Source organism: Dermacentor silvarum, chromosome 6, assembly GCF_013339745.2.
Source record: "Dermacentor silvarum isolate Dsil-2018 chromosome 6, BIME_Dsil_1.4, whole genome shotgun sequence".
NCBI lineage: Eukaryota > Metazoa > Arthropoda > Arachnida > Ixodida > Ixodidae > Dermacentor > Dermacentor silvarum.
The window spans coordinates 167,872,702-167,894,188 of record NC_051159.1 but is presented as its reverse complement, the minus strand read 5'-3'; the positions used below and the strand labels follow the sequence as shown (position 1 = coordinate 167,894,188).

Genomic DNA, 21,487 nt, shown 5'->3' with positions numbered 1-21,487 from the left:
GGCTCGCGCTTGAAAACTGCCAGAAAAACCTTAAGATTCTAACCATCATTGCAACCAAAACAAAACGCACACTATCACTCACTGCTTTACGCCAGTGAAATCTGTTTGAACACGACGCAGAAGTCCAAAAAGCCGGTTACCTCTGGTTTGTCGTCCTGCCCGTGCTGCTCCTCCTCCTCTTCCATTTTCACATCCGGTTTGGTCCCGCCTCGTGCGGAAGTTCAGGCCAGAGCAAATCGAAGACAGGCACAGCGCCTCGAGTATACTCAAGCGTCGCCGAAGCGCGAGCAGAGTGTCGACGTCATACAGAGAAACATGGTCGCCCGGCGAGTCCAGCCAACACCACCAAGTTTCTTGGTACAGCACGATATGCGACGCGTCACAACCCGACTCCTCTTCTTCCAACGCTATACACGGCACATTCGAGCGAAAAACAACGTAACAGCAACGAATGCCCACTACGCCAACACTGGTTACAGAAATCACAATCAGAATTTAAAAAGACACCATAAAATAAAATCTCGGTCGTTGTAGTCACACCCACGCCACCCTCCCGCACGTTTTCTCGCAGCCGCTGTCGCCTCCTCTGTAGAATCGTATCGTCGCTGACAGAAGCCCACGATGATTCCGCGTGCCGGGATCCATCGACCCCCTCCGGCCTCTTCAAGTCCACCTGACCATCAGAGCGCGACAAGTTTCGTGTTGGCGAGACGCGCGCACTCTCGCACGACTGCGGCGCCCGTGCCGCCTCGGAGTCTCCGGATTGTGCGCGGGACTGTTGCGCGAGCCGTGTGCGTCACTCAGCGGTGGATGCCCCTCCCCCTTAGCGCCACCGCCGTCCCGTTCTGGGACGAGTGCCCTGGGCGTGCGCAATAGGGCCCGCGGCGCGGCGCCGGCAGCGTCGTCGCTGGCCCTCCCCGACTCCTCCTGACAGCAGCAGCAGCAGACGCGCCGAGTACCCTGGAGCCCCGGGTGCTCGACTCTTTGACGCCACCTGGCACGACGGTCGCTCCTATTTCGCTTCGGAGACTGAGGTACGAGCATGCTGACGGTGTTGCGACTTGCAGCCAACGTTTGACGACCCGTTGATGTAACGGAAATATGCCATCCACTTGAAGCCACCAATCATCGGAACCCATACAAATTCCTCAGAAAGGAAGGATTGGTCCTGGTCAGGGGATTGAAACCGACTCCGCCGCTTTCTGAGGACAGCCGTTTTACCAATTGACCTACCAGGGGGCCAGCAGACTCTGGTAGGGTGGCAGCGAATCAATCAGCAACTCGAATTGCTGGTACACTTAATTCCCGACAAACACTAGCGACAGATGCCCGTGGTGCGACTCCACCTCAACACTCGAACACATAACTTACCAATGCACGCAGCGCCCGGCAAACGCCGGCTCGCCGCTACTTAACGACACATTCAACAATTGGTCGTGGGATGCGCGACTCTCCGAATTGGATTTGGGGAGCCAATTGGTGACCCTCGACCAGACAATTGAAGCCAGTGGGGCCCTGGAAGAAGGGTCCGCCCGCAGTAACCAAGCACAATCTTAATTTCAATAAAGTTGTTTCTCTCTCTCTCGAACACTTAATAAGGGAAAGAATTCTTCATGAAAGGGAAGGATGGTCCCGTCCTTTTTTGTGTGTGTGAAACCTCACCTATCTTGCGGATTTACGAATAGTTCGTTTCCTTATTGGTGGCCCGTTGAATACCACTTGTAGACAGTAAGTAAAATGGAAGACTATGCATCGTAACCAGAACACAAAAGCACAAGGACTCGGAAGAAAATCAAGGGACCAGATCTGTCTATAGGATCTGAAATTTTATTCACGAGATAGTTTTCACACACATACGAGGACAACAACAACGATAACAAAAAGCACTAAGATATAATTACGCTTCAATACACTTTTAGGGTGTACGCTCGCCATCGATAAGCAATCCATGTGCCGTGGCGTGTAAAAAAAAGGAAATATTGTTGGTCTTATGATGACAGTGGTACAAAAGGATGTTGCATTGAGAAAAGCAGTCCCTGATGTAGGCTTGAAATATACCTATTAACCTTCGAATATTGGCGACCGGTAAGTGCGTAATTTATGGCTCACACGACATTCTCTTATGCTTATCGATACGTTCCAGCCGGCAATTGAAAGTCGCAAGTGATAAGCTCTAGCCATCGAAGGTGACGCAATACTTCTATACAAGCGAACGCAGTCATTAACGCCTCCGCGGGATCTGACTATACAGTCGCCCGACTTTGTTCTTTGTCCTAAAGAATGCCTCACAATGTTCTTGTAAATACGTTAAAGGGTCACTAGTAGTACATTACTTCAGAGTGCACATTGTATGCTCTCCATCCTCCACCTCTACTTTTGAACAGGAGGAAGTTCTACTTCTTTCCTGCAAGCAAAACTAAACTGCTGCTGGAAACGAAGTACAGACAGCTGCCGTTTGGTGAACGCCGTACGTCTACTCCGCACGCATCACCGCGCATGATACAATTCCTCCGAAATGTCGGCCGCTCGCAAACTCGCGCCAAGAAGAGCGAAGGGCAGCGACAGCATCAGCGACGCCAAGAAGAGCGGGATGGCTCGAGAGAAAAGGAGAGGCGAAGAGACGACCCTCTCTACGCCTTCCGCCGCGGGTATATATTTTGTGTGTCCCTCTTTTCAGGCGCCCGCCGACGTCGACAGCAGCAGCGTCTCGTAGGGCGCTCTACGCCGGAGCGTTGGGTCGCGCGGTCGTTCTCCTCCGTTCCTAGCGATGGAGAGACGGGCGTCGTGTGGACCCGGATCGTTGGCGGGGGGATGGAACGGCCGCCGTTCAATCCATTAGGGCCGCCTCGTCGTCTCCGCGACGCCAGTCCGGCAGTCGCGTCGCGCTCGGATCCGGTTACCTCACGGCACTGCATGGACACAGCAGCCACACTGTCCCCGATGGAGAGGGGGACGCTTTCTAGCTGTCCATTTCGCTGACGTCCGCGAATTTCATGATCCGAACGACTTAGCGAGCTGGGAACGTCTGCGTCGCAGCGCGTGCTATAGAGCCTGTACGCGATGTGTGCGTTTGTCTTGTTGAGCCCTTGTTTATGAATATCGCGGCGGTCAGCCGACGCTGGCAATTTCCGTTGGAAAGGCTTGTGTACTGGCTGTTTTTTTTTTTTCTATGCCGTTGAGCGGCCTGCAGTTCTGTGTAGCCTCGCGATAGTTTATTTGAGGGTGGCCTTCTTTTTCGGATAGTGTGGTCGTGAATATCGCCACATGACCGGGGAGAACTCGTTTATATATCCGATCGCTTAAGTTGCAGGCTTGTATGACAGTGTCGCTCGTTCATTTGGATCAGTAACATGTGAAGTGAGAGTAACCGAGATTTCCGCGACCTGACTGTAAAGAAGCACTGCTTACTTCGGCCACTGGTAACCAGAGTATGGTTGCAGGTTTCCATGCGAATGTACGATTTAGCGGTTGTGCATACAAAACTGTGTGAATCCGTGCTAAGAACTTATTGTTGCGGCGATGACAGCGGTAATATACGACAAAAAAAGATTGCTTCAACATGTATGATCTAGGATCTTTGTACTACGGCTACATTGTGGCAGTTCTTGACTGCGTCGCTACTGGAAAAGTGCGTCTCTAGAAGTAGCACGGAAAGAAATACAAGAGTGGAATTCTTCCATCTTTTCCGTTCTTTCAGTACTTGCTTAGAGTGACGTAGTATTAAAGCAAACATAAACCTACAACATTTAGACTGCCTGCTTTATTGTATACTGTGTATCTGTGCTTATCCGTGTATTTGCCTTGAGTATCCTCACAGCGCAATCGTGACAAGAACATTGATAATGAAGGTGATGCTGAAGTTATCTTATGAATCTCTTCATTGACAGAAGAAAAGTTCCGATGTCCTTCTTGTATTCTTGGTCGTAACTATAGCTCAAGAGGTAGTTGCAGACAAGCAAGTTCGAACTGATATTGCGTGATCTCGGGAATAATATACTGTATATTGACTGACGAAAGGTGGCCCTTTATGGTTTTCATAACGAATGAGTCACCATCATGTTTAATAATAATAATAATAATAATAATAATAATAATAATAATAATAATAATAATAATAATAATAATAATAATAATAATAATAATAATAATAATTTGTTGCCTTGGTCATATGCCGTTATGAATGCGTTTTAGTCTCTAATTTCCTAGTACTACCGTTGGACATATAAAGTTTATTCCTATCCTATCCTATCCAGTGTCAAATAAGTTGTCAAGGCTCAGAACAGACATATATACCCGTTCCCACTTGTTCATCACATATTTATTATCCATTTAAAACCGCCTGCACGTTCTACGTTACAGTGCATTAATTTTAGCCAACACAAAGGCTGGCAGCATTGCGCTCGTGCCAACAATCTTCATCGTCTTCGAACATGACTGCAGGTTTCGTTTGGGCTGTTATCTACGCTGGGTATTGTTAAATGCCCCCGCTCTAAGATGTTTGCCAGAATTGCTGTGAAAGACATAAGACATAGGTGTCGTACCACCCGAAAAATTTGGGTGACATAGGTCCGCATGAGTACACTCACTCATTTCTCAGTGCTCACACTCATTTCACAGTCGTGCGTGTATGAGTAAATGATTATGGGCGTGAGTGGACATAAGCATGAACGTGAGTGCCGGAATCTTCTAAGTGGACGTGGGCATGAATGAGAGCGTGTGCGTGAGAGTGTGAATAGACGTATGAAACGCGAGTGAGTAGCTCTTAGTGTTTTGAAACATTGTTTATGGCGCAATTTTAGACGGGACACAACAGCGAAGTACACAGGACAAACGTCGAAAAGATTAACACAGAAATGGAAAGCGAGGATATATAGGGCCCAATATACTAGAAAGAATCGCATTCAAGACACTAAGTTGGACTAGTTGGTTACGAGTACTATGAAACGTGGTTTACGGCGCAATTTTAGACGGGACACATTGAGATACAAGGACAAACACCGAATTCAATACAATACGCAACGAACGCCAAAAAGTCGGCGTTTCTCCTATGTATCTCACTATGTCCCGTCTAAAATTGTACCATAAACCATGTTTGATAGTACTCGTAACCAACGAGCCCAACTAAGTGCCTTGAAAGCTCTTAGCGTGATTGGAGGCTAGTGTGAAAGTGGCTGAGTGCCGATGAGTGTGATTGGGCATGAGTGCATATCTTAAAAAAAAAAAAAAATATTGGTGAATATGACTGAGTCTCCACTTATTCTGCTGACCTGTGGTGGTTAGGCGGAACGATACTTTAAAACGACACGTTGAATAAAAGTTTATTTTAGGTGATGACCAGGAAAGGAGGAAGCTGAAAGAGTACTCACGCCACAATGCACCGCCCAATAATTGCTCCACAAAAAGAGCCTCAGTGTACTGCAAAGTGATAATTACTTGGCCCCTACAGTTTCCATGGGAGAGAGACTTCATCACGCGACTTTAAAACTTTAGCCACGGCTAGTCGTCGTAACCAGGTAATACTAAATGCACTATAACATCAAGAACAGCTTGCCACTGCTGGTATCACTAGTCGCTTCCGCAACCGCAAGCGGTCTTCCCCTCACACAGACCAATACTGCAACAAAGCCAACTTTACATCGCAGGAAGAGATTTTTTTACAATCGAGCAGTAGTATTCAGGAAATCAAACCCCATACTCTGCTAAGCCACTTCCGTCATCAAACTCAAGACAAGAAAAATAACTTTCTTCGTGGAAACCGCAAAGCGCATTCCAGTTCGAAAGCTAAAACACCAGACCAACATTTTTCAGATGTCGTGATGGGCTTCTTTGGTAGCACATCCAGACGGCTGCCCTTTTTATCATCTTCCCTACTAGGCTACCACCGATTTTTATTGCACAGATTTCATTGCATTAGATCGGCGTAGTTTGACTAGAGACATACAGTCGGCCTCCTTACTAAGAAAAAGCTTAGGCACGGATCCGAACTCCGATTTTCCTATAGGAAAACGCGCAAATGCTTGCATTATGAAGCCGCTGACCTGATTTTAATAAAATTGAAGCAGTTAAAAATATTTGAGCCTATCGCGCCGATTTGTAGTAATATATTATAGCCGATTTGAATGAAATTGACTGCTTTTTCTCACAGAGATAGTTCACGCAAGGGCTGTCATGTAGCAAAAGAGAAGCGTGCAAAGTCCACTAGACTGGATTCATTCCAGTCCACAAAGTGTGGCCATCAAAAATTAAGTAAATCTAAATATTCATGAGTGATTACACCACGTTTATTATTGTGATAGCAATTATAGGGACAATCCAGGCGAATTTTCGCCGTCGCTGTGATATTTCGTATTAAGTACAAGTGCGATGAGATCCTATCGCAGCCCCACGAGCCATATGCTGTGGGTGCGAGGGAAAACGTGCGAGGGTGAACCGAGGACGATGGTGAATTGGTGCGCGCCGTCTTCCCGCGCTCCCAATGTTGGAGGTCACGTTATCAAGTGCACAAAAGGAGGGTGAGTTGAACATGGGTCTCCTCCTCTAGCCCGGCCGTTGCTGCGCATGGCTGTCCGCGCGGCTGAGCGCATGCACGGCCCGCGCGCCTTACTTGAAGCTGATCTGCCACGGGTGCAAAGATTAGGTCCAGCCAAGATGGCTATAGTGACTTCATGTGCGCTGTTATCCTGCACGACTCTTGTTGGATGTCACGTAATCTCAAGTATTGGAGATGCGTTCAAGCAAGAGGCAACACGAAGCGTTCGCTCTCCTTTGCCTGCGCTCTTCATCACAGAGCGTTGTGAAAGCAAGTCATCGCTTTCACAACGTGGTCATCGAGTGAGACCTGTTCATGTTTGCCTGTGTGCACCGGACGCCATGCTTGCTAATTAGTAAGCGGAATGTTTACTGCAGTTTATACTACCCATAAATCTACGAATCATCTAAATTTGCTATCGCTATCAATGATTCGCCTTTCGAACAAAACTGCGACTTTTTGCTTATAGCACCACCTAGCTCTACTCGAGTTTACTGCACGCCATACCATCTTCGGAAGAGGTGCCGCCTCCTCCGCACAGGTTGAGGAATAGCCCTGCGGCTATTACTTGAGTTGATGAAATAACGTTTTCTTTGCTGCCGATGCAATCCTGCATTCCATATCCTGCAGAGACATGACTGAATTAACCCAGCTGAAGCGAGAGCTACATGATCTGGAATGGCGTAGTAGGCGCCTAAACTTAGAAATTCACCGGTATACTTGTTACAGACCTATGAGAACTCTTGAGTGAGGCAAACGACGTAGCAGCTAAACTAATAGACGCTGAAATGCTTTCTGGTGCCGACATCATGCACTTCAGAAGTTGGCGACAAGGACAGGATGTACGGGACACTTGGTTGGCGAAAAGGAAGCCTTGGCGCAGCAGACTGAGAGCATGTATCTCAGTGAAAATCTGACTAAAGACTCGGGGACACTGCTGTCATCTGCTAAAGTGTGGGCGAAGAAATCTGGATATCAGTTTGTTTGTCGTAAAAATTTGAAAATTAAAATGGGAAAAATTAGAAAGTGGAAAAAGGGTAGGAGAACGTGTTCACATTATTAGAAGCGACGGTGATTTGTCTGTCTTAAGCGACTAAGTACCGCAGGTCATTTGATGAAGTTATCAGTCCCACAAGTGGCATCGTACCGCGTGATGCGATAAAGCAAGACGACAGCCTCGGGTTGCTGGAGAACGGACAACTGCTTTTATTTGAGTGCGCTGATATACATGTCGGTGGCAAGGGTGACAGCATGCGCGGATCACCGTCTGCGCATAGCGCGTGCTCGGTTCAGATAACACACTCGATACAGATATCAGTTTGTTTGTCGTAAAAATTGGAAATTTGAAATGGGAAAAATTAGAAAGTGGAAAAAGGGGCGGAGAACGTGTTCATGTTATTAGAAGCGACGGTGACTTGTCTGCCTTAACGCGGCTACGTGTTCGTTGTAGACTCGTGCACAACTGCAACACCGCAACTAAATTTCGACCTCTAGGTGATTTAGGGGCCCTTTAAGCGACTAAGTACTGCAGGTCATTTGATGAAGTTATCAGTCCCACAGGTGGTACACTTCCGTATTATTTCTCTTGAGAAACTTGTTTACGAGTTTCCGCCTAATGAACCAGGTCTTTCGGTTATTTCATTTGAATGTCGAATCTATACACCATAAGGTCATAGAGTTAAAGGGCCCCTAAACCACCTAGCGGTCGAAATTTAGTTGCGGTGTTGCAGTTGTGCACGAGTCTACAACGAATACGTAGCCGCGAGAATTTTTCGAAATGGTGCCGTAATAGCGGAGTTACACGCGTTTGATGATCGAAAAACGGCCCTCGCTCGTTTCGCTCTTTCCTTCGCTAGTCTCCTCGTCGGCTGGTCTCTCCTCCTCGCCGAGTGCTGCTCCAAATGTCACGTGACATACGTCATCGCCAACGCGCTTCTCAAAACTCCTCACACTTCACGTCCACGCTAGCGGCAAATATACCGACGTCGAACTGGCCTCCCGTGCCCCAGAACGTCTGCCGCGCGAGAGGTGTCCAAAGTAGACGGTAGTACGGCCGGCGCACCGCCCGCGCGCGCGGCACGATCAACGGGCCAATCGACGACTGCCAAGCTGCGCGCCTTCGCCACCGGCAACGAAAACATCGGCTGCAGCTTCTGTTCCAAGCAAAATCATTTTTCCTGGATAAAGTGATGCATAAATTGTACATTTTATGAAGAACAATATCCACTGTCAAACGTTAAACATGAACTCGAGAGCTCCGATACTTGTCGAGCTCATCTGCAGCCGTGCACGGCTACCGACGGGAGACGACCGGCTCGGCTGTGCTCGCATCGCAGCCGCCGGCGCCGCTAACATAAGCGTGTTTTATTGCGATAGCAATTATATGGACACTCAAAAGCAGATTTCTGCCGTCGGCGTCGCCGTCGTCGTCGCCGTCGCCGTGAGGTTCCGTATGACGTCAATGGAGATGAAATTGTCGCCGCGCGCCGAACGCTGTATGTGCGAGTGAAAGGGCGCGAGGGGCGCGCGCTTTCACGGGGAGTGAACGCACGGCGGAGAACAAACGCGCGTTCTGCGCCGTGCTCCCTTAAGGGCTGCAGAAGTAGGCGTCTCTTTCCTCCTTTACAATCACCATATATGTTGTCTCCCGTTGTCTCCCGAAGTTCACGAATATACGCAAACTGCAAGACTTAACGCCCCTGCCATCCATCGACGACATCATCAAACATGCTCAGACATCACTGAATAATCGACTGCATCTCACGACACAGGGCCAAGACACACTGCTGTGGGACACCCGACGCGTCCGCGTAGAACCGCGGAACACTGCAGCCGAAGAAACCACCCTCGCTTTTCCTACCCTTTACCCCTCCAAGATGTCTACGCCACTCGCAACAGGGGCAACTAAGGCCAGACAGCGCCTCTCTCACAGACACAATCAGTGCGACACTAACGCAATATTTACTGACGCCGCACTCGATGGCGACCGCATGGCTCTGGCCTGGTACAAACCCTCGACCGGTGAGGCCAGGCGCTATATTTGTACACTAAACTACGCGACACCTGCACAGGCAGAACTTTTGGCCATCTGGACCGCCTTACAAGACAATGCAGCGCCATCAACCATCTACACCGACTCCTTCGAAGCATTAAAAGACATTGAGGACCCCAGTGCGGAAGATATCACTGCTCTACGCATCCGCCATATTCTACAGCACAAGCAGAAGAATGGCATTGACGTTAGGGTCGCCTGGACACCGGGACACGTGGGGGCCCAGGGGGGAGGTAATGAGGTGGCGCATGGCCTTGCCACCTCACAATCTGGAGTTTTACCTTTTCGTCTCCAACCTCTCCTACACGGGTCTCCCGACCTTGGTGACCACCCCTATGCGGATTTGCCGCCAAACTCTCATTTCGAAATGGCACGAATACGTCGCTTCCTCAAGTACGCTAACAGGGAGAGACTCAAACATCTCACTCCTCCTCACATGTTTAAGGACCTCGCCCTCAGCAGATCCCAGGAAATATTTATAAATAAAATACTTGCCAACACAGCTACTACCCCTGACAGAATTTACAAATGGCAGACAGTGGCTGACCAAAAGAAGGGCATTGACGTCTCTGCCCCCCCCCCCCCCCCCCCAATATGCACCTTCTGCCACTCCGTATGCGAAGCCAACTTGCAGCATCTCATTTTACACTGTCCCATGTTAAATATGTATCGAGACGACAGCAATATCTTTCTGCATTGCCACATTGAAGCTTTACAGAACGACATTCTCGAAAACCCCGATCACCTGGTAAAATTAGCCCACTTCGGCGTTGCTAGCGGCCTGGCTCGCGCGATTTAGTGGGTGTCTACCTCTCCTCGTATGTACCTCCTCCCCCACCAGCGACCTTCGGTCCTCCCTTTTCTTAATAAAAGAATTCATTCATTCATTCCATATATGTAGAGCAAACGCGCCTCTTCCTACGCGCGAAAGGCCATGGGGGAGGGGGGGAGGGAAGGGAGGCGACGTTTAGCTGCGGCAGCAAGTGCCTATTTATATCAGAGGCTCCGGCAACAGTCACCAACGCCGCACGCATTTTGAGCGAACGCGGGCATAATGCCGACGGCGTCAACAACAGTTCTGCGTGTTGCCGGTGCTGCTGCATGTCCAAGTTTATACAGTTGATAAAGCTAATATCATTACTCCGTATAGCTCTCTACAAATTTGCTATCGCAATTGATGCTTCGCCTTTCAGGTGAAACTGCGATAACTTTTTCTTCTTCGTGTACAATTATTGTGAAGAACGATAAGAACGGTAAAAAAATATTGCGGCTTGTGAGCGACAATAATTCATTCCGAAGCGCCGTCCGTTTTAGCTTTGAAGTGAGCCGGAAAAGGCCTAGCGACGATATCGGCGCCGTCGAGCGATCGGCGGCGGTGAGGCTACCGCACAAATGGGTCCCGGTCTCATCCTCTCTACGGCAAGGAAATCTCGCCGTTCGCGAGGAAAACTGCCGGCCCGCGAATAGCAAACGGCATGCAGCAAGTTACCGTGCCGGTAACGCGGGGACGTGGACTCGGCGTTTCTCGGCTACCCGCTGTTGCTGCGGTGCCGGCCCGTGTTCATGCGAAGCGTACCCTGTGTTGCGCGCTCGTCTAGAAAGACCAACACTGTCGCACTCTGTTCGCGCAGCTAATCAGACCGCTAAGCACGACTGTGTTGGAACGTGAGCGATTTGGCACTTGCGTTGCGGACTGTAGTTACCGATTCGCAACTGCGCACGAACGAGCAACACGACGAGGAAGCGCAGAAAGCGCGCGTACCTGCTAGCAGGCTAACCGGAAGTCGTAGGTTCTTGTTCGACCAATGGACATCGTTTCCGCAGTTGACATCACCAGATTCCCCGACCGCTGGGGATACCGGAAAAGCGAGGACGGCATTGTTTTTTATCTTTTTTTTATATATTTTTTTTGCGCTCCCGCGGCGCGTAGCGCTGCAGCGTTTGGCATCGTTGATCGTGACGGCATTCTGAACTCGATGCGCGTGTTTACTTGAAATGTTCAAAAAACATCTGAGGTGGTTTAGGTTTAAAGTGTTTGTTTAGCAATTTACTGAAATTTCTTGAAGTAGCGATGTTCACGGAAACATGGGGGCAATATTGTGCATCCGATGTTTTTGAGCTTCCTACCATGCAAACTTTGCGTGTGTCGCAGGCGAAGCGTCGCGGAGGAGGGGTATTGATACTAATTAAGAACGGCTTGGAAGCTGTTCCGCTGTCTGACGCAGAGCAGCTTCCAGCTGACAGCTCACTCCGAAGTAGTTCGTGCACAACCCACGAAACACACAAGCAGCTATTTGATGTCTAAAAGATGTCTTGAACGGATAATTCAAAAGTCTAATAGCTGTCCTGGTCAAGACATTTTCTAGCCGTGGACGTCTACAGGTACTTCAGTAAGCCCTGCTAACGTTACGCTAAAAGTTGGCTAATAAACATCGACAAGAACTTCAAGAATTGTATTAGACGTTCCCAGAATTCTGTAATAATGACTTTGGAAACATTATGCAGGCTTTTATAAAACATCTTGACAAGAACAAGTTAAGAATTTTATTAGTCTAAAAAATTCTTAATTAAGCTATAAAAGCCTGCATATTGTTTCCGAAGTCATAACGTATAATGGCTTCAGAAACAATATGTAGGATTTTATAGCTGTCTTTAAAGCAGCATTTATAGATTGTCATTCTACAGTGACGTGTTAAGCAAAATTATTGGCCACTTCTTCCGCATACCATGCATCCCTATGCTAGCTTCATAGTACAGATGTTATTATATAGAACTGAAAATTAAACTGAAGCATTGTATTATATTATTTATAATACCTTGCATAAAATTGTTTAACATATATGAAATGTGCAATACAGATCCAAAGCAAATGAGCATAACATGCAGAAAAAAATTACCTGACCTTGTGAGAAAGCGGCTTTATTGACTAATAAATTAAAGGACATGCAGAATTATTTTACAAAATTTTTTAATACAGTATAAAAGGTGACCACAGAAAGACGTAGCTGCAGTAACCACAGCAATCCAGGTCCCTTCCCTCTTGGATACCGCTGGCTGCCCATAGAAGTTCGCACTGTAATACAACAGTGAAGAAAAAAGTGAGTAAGCCACACTTGATTTACAATAAAGATGTGCGATTCGGTATTTCAAATAGCAACATATGTGCCGTTGTTTTACCTCGGTCACATTTACTTTATAAATTTAAGCAATACTTTCTCTCAAAATCTTATGCTGTACGATGACGTTCAGAATTATGTTGCAGATATGATATGAAAAAGTTACTGTAGAGTGAAATTAAACTGGCAAATGGTTTGATCCACACACGACTTGCCGTAGGTCATTAGCAGTTAGATGGTTTGCAAACAAATCTCTTACAAGAGTATGCTACTTTTATTTAAGTAGTGGTGTTGGCGAGTTGTAGCAACAGGTGGGCTTAGCCTGACAATCAAGGCCGGCAACTGCTCCTTCCGAGTGTCTCTTACAATATCCCTGCGGTATTGTACCACATGTCAATAAAACCATTCTCTTCCTAAAGGGACCCTAAACACTTAACTAATCATAGAATGACCTCACTATATTAAAGGACGTCGTCTCACGAATCTCATGCCGCAAAAAGATTTCCAATCCTTCAACTATAAGTGAAGTTACCACACCAATGCAAGACTATTTTCCTGCCTGCTAGCGTGCTGGAAGCTACACAGAGGAGAAGCCAAGAGAGCAAAGCGCCGGTAGCGCATACTATATACGCAATGCAGCACGCTGCTGCCATCTTAAAGGCCACACGGAGCTAGAATTTCTGTAATCATTCAACCAATTATGTTAAACTCCGGCTTTACCTCCCAGATCACAAAAGAACGTTTTGCTACATACCATGCATGCAAATATATTCGAGTCTAAACTTCGCGCCAGCACGGGCCCGCCAAAACAAAAGTGGCGTGCAAGTTGTAGCAGGTAAACGTATACGTACCGTAAGGAACTGCACCGTATCTGCACGGCGCTGGTCAAGGCTTGAACGTGAGCAAAAGACTTGGGAAGAAAAGCATGAGCACTGGCGAGCGAACGCTTGCGAGCATCATGAGCACGGCCCTTTGAATCACTCGCGGAAACTTCAGCGCGCCCCCCTGGTGCGGTCCAAGACACGTGGTCCAAGAGCAGATAGCAGTTCGCTCAAACGGCGCGCACGTTTGCGACTGCGCGCGGCCAGATCTGTTGGTGACGATAGCTGGTATCGCAATTCCGGCTTCTTCACCGCTTGTTCACGCAAAGGGAAAGGAAGGCACAGCTCTGATAAGGGGCGCGATCTTGTACGCGTTCCAAAATGGAACGGAGGCGTTCCGTTCCATCGAGCCGCACACGATTGGTCAATTTCAACCGCGACGTTCAAATTGACCAATCGTGTGCGGCTCGATGGAACGGAACGCCTCCGTTCCATTTTGGAACGCGCCCAAGGACGCTGACCGGGCGCGCACGTGTACGCCCGGCCGTTTTCTTTTTCTTTTTTCTAAACTTTGACTGTCGTGAGTCGTGACAGACTCATCGAGTGAAAAAATCGGAAAGGAATCAAATCATCCCCGCAGGCTTTTTCTGCTTGTTCACCCAAAGGGGGAAAGCAGCGAAAGACGATGCGACGTTAACGGATTGCATATGGCTTGTTAAAGTCGCACGGAATGTAACGCTGCGCGTCGGGCACGCGCATTTTAAATATTTTTCACTTTCACGCGCACGCCCAAGCATGTCGCACATTTTCCGACAAAAACATCTAAAAACGTTCTTGAGTTATACGCTCTCAAGGCGTTCACCAAAGTATACTCCGGTGACGCCAGAGGTGAAACCACAGCTGAAACACAATAGCATATTTAATTAACCGTACTTCCTGCTAAATAATGTTTCCAACAACATCTGTTTAACGTCTTCGCGTAGACCAAGACGTCTATAGCCGTTTGTAGCCGTTCCGAGAAGTTTTCAAGACGTTTTGTGTTTCGTGGGAAGTTCGGGACATTTTCATTGCAACCTGTTATCGCCCTCAAGATGGGTTAACTCCGGTCTTCAGGACTTTCTGGTCAATCTGCTGGCTTTTGCAAACGAAAATCGATACTGTATAATACTTCGAGGTGATTTTAACATTAATGTAAACTGTGATATCACCATAAAGCTGGAATTTGAAGATGTTCTCAATAGCAATGGTTGCGCTAATTGCATAACGTGTCCAACGAGGGTTATCTCCAGAGAGTATTTTGGACCTGTTTATAACATATCGTGATATGTCGCGAATGAAGAGTTGTGTTTTGTCGCATTGGGCAGCCTCGGCGGCCGCGCGCTCCTGCGCGGGCCGCTCCCAACGCCACAGTGCGGACTGTGTCTCCACGGACAGATGACGTTGGGGACTGTCTGCGTTGGGGACACAGTGCACCGCGCGCTGTTCTTCCGGGGTCGCCCAAATTAGAAACCCTTTCCCTGCCCTCCCCCCGGAGGCGCGTTTCTATTTGCGCCCAAGCCTAGTGCTCGACCGCTGGCGCCGCCATGCGCCGCTCGCGCATACCATGTTTCAAGGTGCACGGCCGCCGCCGTTCTACTCTGCCAACAACCGCGCTCGTCGCTCACCCGCACCGTCTCTTATCTCCACACGGCTCTGACCTTTATGCACTGTGCATTCGCTGCTCAGTTTCCGTTGAAGCGATAGACCGCACGTACCTTCGCCCGCTGCGGCGTATGCGCTTGCTGCCAGCGTTTTGACAGTCGTTGTCTGCAGTCATTCAGTGTGATCTATTCACTGTTTGTTTGTGCGCGCTCACACCACGCTTGTTCATTCAGTTAGTAATAGTCGGGCCACATTTTCCAACGCACGCTACACATGCAATGCTGCCCGGATCGGCAGTGCAGCGCTCCAGGTGTGTCCCTTCGCACGCGCAGCCCACGGGAAGCCTTTCTCATCAACACCACCGTTTCACACGCGCCTTCTCGTGGTCATCGAGTCTCTCTTCATGTCGGTCTACTTACGCCGCAGCACACCTGCTTACTTAATCAGATCATGTTTACTACAATTCATATTGCTACCAAAGCCGCTCACCTTACTTCGTATGACATTGCTGTGTTGCTATCACATTCATTGCTTCGCCCTTAGGGCGAAACTGACATTTTTTTCATCATCGTGGTCACTGTATGGCTACGTTCTCGGGTCGAGCGCTGTGTTCACAGAAGTCTTCATATACAGAAATCACGGTGGTAATAATAATTTTGCAGTACATTTTCTCCAGCCTGATCTACCGGCAGAATTAATTATTCGGGGCCTTTATATGCGCGTCGCATTTACATTGTGAAGTTCCCACGATACATCAGTGGTGCTGAAGCGGCTTTTCCTTCAAGCCTCGAACTACTAGTATATGTTACTTGGAAGGGTTGCTGCTGAAGGCCCTGTGTAACTAGCATACATGCTTTCATATGCATTTCACATTGCTGTACCACATTGAATTGAGGCAAGTGATTTGTTTTTATAATCCCGCCTGAAATTCTGCGTGTAATTTACTGTATTTTTCAAAAACATGCCATACTGCTACGTGCCGTGCTGCAAGGCGAGCACCAAGCAAAAGCTTGGTCTAAGTTTTCACGCATTTCCAGTGGAGGAAACTGGAGCAGTGGAGCTTCAATTTCTCCTCACTTAGAGAGCTGCCCTCTTTTTGCTTGCCAGGCAAACGAAAAGCATGCATCAGCGATTTCTTCATGGATTGCAAGCAAATTTATAAAGCCCCTACTCTCAAATATTGGCGCAGTCGCTACGGACACAGCGGCTTACCGCAAAAAACTAATGAGTAAGCCACTGAGCTGAAAAGTTCTCCGCGTTTGAAGGAGTACTGCGAGTGCACAAGCGCTGTGTGTTTGCTATCGTAAATAAATTGTAGGTATTGTGAATGTGTCATGCTGGTAATATCGCCATGAATACAAACATAGCACTCAATTATTTACTGATGGCTCAGAAAGTTGCTGAAAAATGTCTGTCCGTGGCTGTCGACTCAGGTAAGCAGCTTGATACTTCGTGTAGGAAGACGCGCGATGAGTTCGCTTATTTAACACAATAAACAGCGCATTTGCATGTACAGATGCAAGACTGCCGCGACTTCAGCTCTCCATTTAAAAGCACCGAGTTATATCTCTCGCTTTCCAAGGCGTATTTTGACTGTCAATTGGTCAAGCTGGGGAAAATACAAGTCATAAACAAAAGTATGCGGGCTGCGGATTCACGGAAAAAAAAAATCTTGGTTGCCTCGTCAGTCAGCTGGCATTCCTTCTAGCAGATAGAGCTCGAATGCCTTCTCTCGCGTGCAGGCTTTCCATTGGCTTGCTGCGCTTGAGCGTGCGGAAATAATTTTCCCGCAAAACTTTGGCTTACGAGTGTACACGTTTCGGGCAGCATCATCCTGACAGAGGCTGGAGTGCAAAGAAGAAAAAAAAAATAGCGTCAATGGACATCGGTTCTTTTGTGTGCCTTTTTGTTCGGCACAACTTCTCGCGGTCTCTTATAAAGCGATATTTTCATTATAGTGCGAATTATAGCGCAAATCGTCTCGCGCGCAGCCGTAGCAAGGGAGTTGAGGGGTTAGAGTTACTGTATATGCTCCCTACGGAGCATATACAGTAACTCTACAAGGGGTTAGGGTGCCTCGATGCGGGTGCCTCGATGCGGGTGCCTCGATACGGGTGCCTCGATTAGGGTGCCTCGATTAGGGTGCCTCGATGCATGGCGTCCCCCCCCTCGATGGGGGGGGGGGGACGCCATGCAGTCCTCATGGCCCTGGCCGCACACCACAGCAACTTGGAAATTGCCATCTTTCTGAACGCAGCAAAGCTTTTCGTTTACAAAGTGTGGACAGAACTGATGTGTTCTGGCGGTGACGTGGCATCTGTGGCGAAAAGGAAAAAGCACAGTCAGCGGTCAGATGTTGCCAGAACCACCGATTTTCTCAGTCGGCTGCAATTCATTGTGAGTGATGACCCAGCGAAGTAAATGCAGGCCATTGCAGAGAAGCTCCAAGTCGCAGATCCGACTGTCGGGCTCGCTGTGCACGAGGAATTGAGGTACCATTCCTATGTCATGAGGAGGGGGCAATTCATGTCCGATAAAATTCGGGAGAATTGTCTGCTCCGGTCCAAGTGCTTGCTAAGGAAGCTGAAGATACCTAAGGAGCATGGAATGCTGTGGTTTTTTTTCAGATGAAAAGAACTTTGACCAAGACAAAAAAGTTAACCGCCGTAATGACAGGTGGCTTTGCACAAGCCATGATGAGGTGCCTACAGTGATGAACACAAAATTTCCATCGTCTGTGATGGTGTTAGCCATCGTCAGCAACGAGGGTGACGTCATGCCACCACACTTTTTTGGAGAAGGACTCCTCATTAATGCTGCCGCGTACATGGAGGTGCTTGCCACCATTGTAAAGCCCTGGATAGAGGCTGTTTCGAAAGGAAGACCTCATGTTTTTCAGCAAGATTCGGCTCTCGCCCACACCGCCTGCGTCACCCAGGAGTGGCTGGCTGACAACTTCTACAACCACGTCACTCCCAACTTGTGGCCTCCTAGTTCTCCAGATTTAAATCCGCTCGACTGCTATGCCGGGGCAAAGTTGAGAGAAAGGCCAACAAACAGCCAAATAATACAAAAGACTCGCTGAAGGCCACCATTGCTGACTCAATGGCCAACATCTCTAAGGACCACCTGATCCGTGCATGCAGCCGTTTCTGAAGCCGAATTGAATAGGTTATTGCTGCGGATGGCGGATTCATTGAGTAATTGTGGAAATAAACCGTGAGAAGTACTTCCCAAAGTTTGGTGAAAATATGTCTATTTTTGCTGGAGATATTCTTCTCTGCCTGAAGCCAACATTGTGTTCTCAAATACCTCGTGCACCCGGAATACTTGGTTATATCCGATATTTGAATCCGCTCGACTGCTATGCCAGGGCAAAGTTGAGAGAGAGGCCAACAAACAGCCAAATAATACAAAAGACTCGCTGAAGGCCGCCATTGCTGACTCAATGGCCAACATCTCTAAGGACCACCTGATCCGTGCATGCAGCCGTGTGCATGCACAGAGTCTAATTTCGACTGTATTCCCCTAACTTCTTTTTAAATCTGAATTTAAAGCCAAGGTAGAAGACTGGGCGTGTTGGTATAGCATATCTCTAGAAGTTGGAATGCACAACATTTTAGATGAGAGACACAGATGAGGAACACACACAACAGAGCGTCGTGTGTGTTTCTCATCTGTGTCTCTCGTCTAAATGTTGCGCATTCCACCTTTTAGAGATATGAATTTAAAGGTTCCATAGAGTCTGGCAACAATAGGCTTATTTTCAGAGTCAGTGGGCAACTTAAGCAAGCACTGTGTAGGCACTGTATTGATTGAATTTACCTTTCTATTCCTAGATATGTTAGACAAAAATTTCGATAGAAAAGAGCACAAAGAAACAGTAAATATCAATGAGACCCTTACAGCTAACTAGCCAATAATGCTTGGACTTTACAAAGCATGCCAAAAATAAACACTAGACTGGATAAAAGAGAACAGCACCTCAGCAGAAGCATGTAGTAGAGTGTAGTATCCGTTAAGGAGCTAAAGGCAATACTACAGTACAGCACATTGCTTTTAACATGGTTCCAACCTTCCATGACCCATCCACTCAGCCTGCGTTGCACACAGAGCTATCAGTGGTGGACAGTAGATAAGGCTTTCTTCCAATCCTTGTTCCTGGTAGGCTAGCACGACTGGTAGCACTTGCTGCAGTGTACGGAGTTGGTAAGATAGAGAACTGGCAAAATAGCAATGAAGTTGCACTTGGTGGCTGAAACATTCCCTAGTGGCCACTCGCGCAGCATTTCTCATATCTACCTTTTCAAACTGTTTTGCCTAAACCGAGGCAGCGAATTTGTAAGCTGTCTCAGGCGAAACATGCTCATTTAACCACTGGTAATTAGTGTGCATAATTTATCTTCACTGTGTTTGTTCAGGAACTGGTTCGTCTGCACCACATACGCGGTTCTCCTGCAGCAGAATCAACCACATGAGTCTCCATTTGCATCAGTCTTTCTCCCTGTAGGCAGCCAGAACTGTTGTTGTACCTTATAGTATTAAACTAATGAAATATTCTACAACTTTGAATAATAAATTCTCGAATTGAATAGGAATTGAATAGCAAGGAATATTTAACTCGTATTCAAATAATCGTGAAACCCTAATTTATGAGCAAGTGAGTGAATATAAAAGTGAATTACAATATTGATGACATTATTAAGTCTCTGAGTGAGTGTGCAACTTAAGCAAGCACTGCATAGGCACTGCATTGATTCAATTTACCTTTCTATTCCTAGATATGTTAGACAAAAAATTTTAATTGAAAAGAGCACAAAGAAACAGTAAATATCAATGAGGCCCCTACAGCTAACTAGCCTTTAATGCTTCGACTTTACAAAGCGTGCCAAAAACAAACACTGGACTGGATAAAAGAGAACCAGCAGACACACTGATGAAGTGTGTCTTTGCTAGATCATCAAATTAAACGTATATAATTGAATTTACTAAATTTCAATCACAGTTGACATCACTATGTACAATATGATGAGCAGACATAATTTAGCATGGCTGCAAAATATTGTAGACAATATTTAAAAAATAAGTGAATTTAGGCTGCATTTGTTTTATACTACCATATCGACATCTTGCATCACACAGAAAGGTACTTCTTAAAAACCATGACTACAAGCCCAAAACACAACCGAAGCAAAGCAATAAAACTTTCTGTGTCAGGTACCTTGTTAGTGACATGCAACATCATGCATAACAAATTTGCTGCAACACAGTTTCATAAAGAAAGTACTTTAATCATGACAATAACTTAAGCAGTTATGGATACAATAAAGATACACATAATCACTTTTCAAGGCTATCTAACACCCTTTGCTTCCTTTTGCACTCATACTCAGATAGTGCCTATGGATTTGCATGGCGTAGTCTCAATTTGGTCTTCTACTGAGACAAATCACTGTTCTCTCACTAGAAACCGTGTAGCCCCAGTCATTGGCACATCAATGAACTCTGTTCAGTGTGACTTCATTAAAAAACTCTAAGCATACAACATGAACCAACAAACATGTGCCACTTCTATGGCGTAGGTTGCATTGTACGGAAGATGGTGGACAGCTCGTCGACGAGCGTCTCGTAGCGGTATGCTACGCGAATGTCTGGAACGTTAGTGCGGGTGATGTCGTTTCCAGTGGGGCCCTCCCTCTGGTAGTTGGGGCCTAGCCAGTACTGCTTCACCTGAAAAAGCAACAGGTGTTATTGCTCTTTGTCAATGTATGGATAAAGCTTTATTAAAACTTCCATATTTTGTAGTGTTTTTGGAACATTAAACAGTAGCACTCATTAACCCCTTATGAAAGAGCACTAACGATTCTACACAACAAAGATTAAGACTTAAAAATTGCAAGCACTAGTGAAAATATTGATGTTTAGGATGTGTTGTGTACATCTTAGGGCAATGTAGACTAGGCTTATCCTGTTAGATAGGTTAATACGACCTAAATGCGGTAGAAAAAAAGTGAAATAATATAAACAGCTCGGTGCTCACTGGTTGGAACAGCATTTGGCCAGGTTATTGATTCTCTTCCTCAGATATTTTTGCCAGTAATGATCTGCAGTAAACTGTCACTATATCTTCATAGCAGGGACAGGAACTCGAATTTGTTATATCTAAGTGGTGCTCTGTTAAAAGTGGAGAGGCCATCAAAAAGTCACTGTAATAAGAGAAGTGCACTCCAACAACCTGAGAGCTTGTTAATATGTAGTACACTGAAACAAATCTGCACTAATGGCAACATGACAGTGATGAGATTCTGTTGATACCTATGAACACTAG

At 46.9% G+C, this 21,487-nt stretch overlaps 2 protein-coding genes across 2 annotated transcripts in view; both read right to left on the bottom strand.

Annotated features, from left to right (window-relative positions):
• Nucleotides 1–785, bottom strand: part of LOC119456361 (fibroblast growth factor 1) — a 62,630-nt gene extending 61,845 nt beyond the window's left edge. Inside the window, exon 1 of the mRNA XM_037718072.2 lies at nucleotides 141–785. Coding sequence (XP_037574000.1) covers nucleotides 141–185 — 45 coding nt within the window. The 5' untranslated portion in view covers nucleotides 186–785. The remainder of the gene's footprint in view (nucleotides 1–140) is intronic.
• Nucleotides 786–20,429: 19,644 nt separating this feature from the next.
• The window catches only part of LOC119456358 (AMP deaminase 2-like), a 79,137-nt gene continuing 78,079 nt past the window's right edge, over nucleotides 20,430–21,487 (bottom strand). The window contains 1 exon segment of the mRNA XM_037718071.2: nucleotides 20,430–20,889. Coding sequence (XP_037573999.1) covers nucleotides 20,731–20,889 — 159 coding nt within the window. The 3' untranslated portion in view covers nucleotides 20,430–20,730.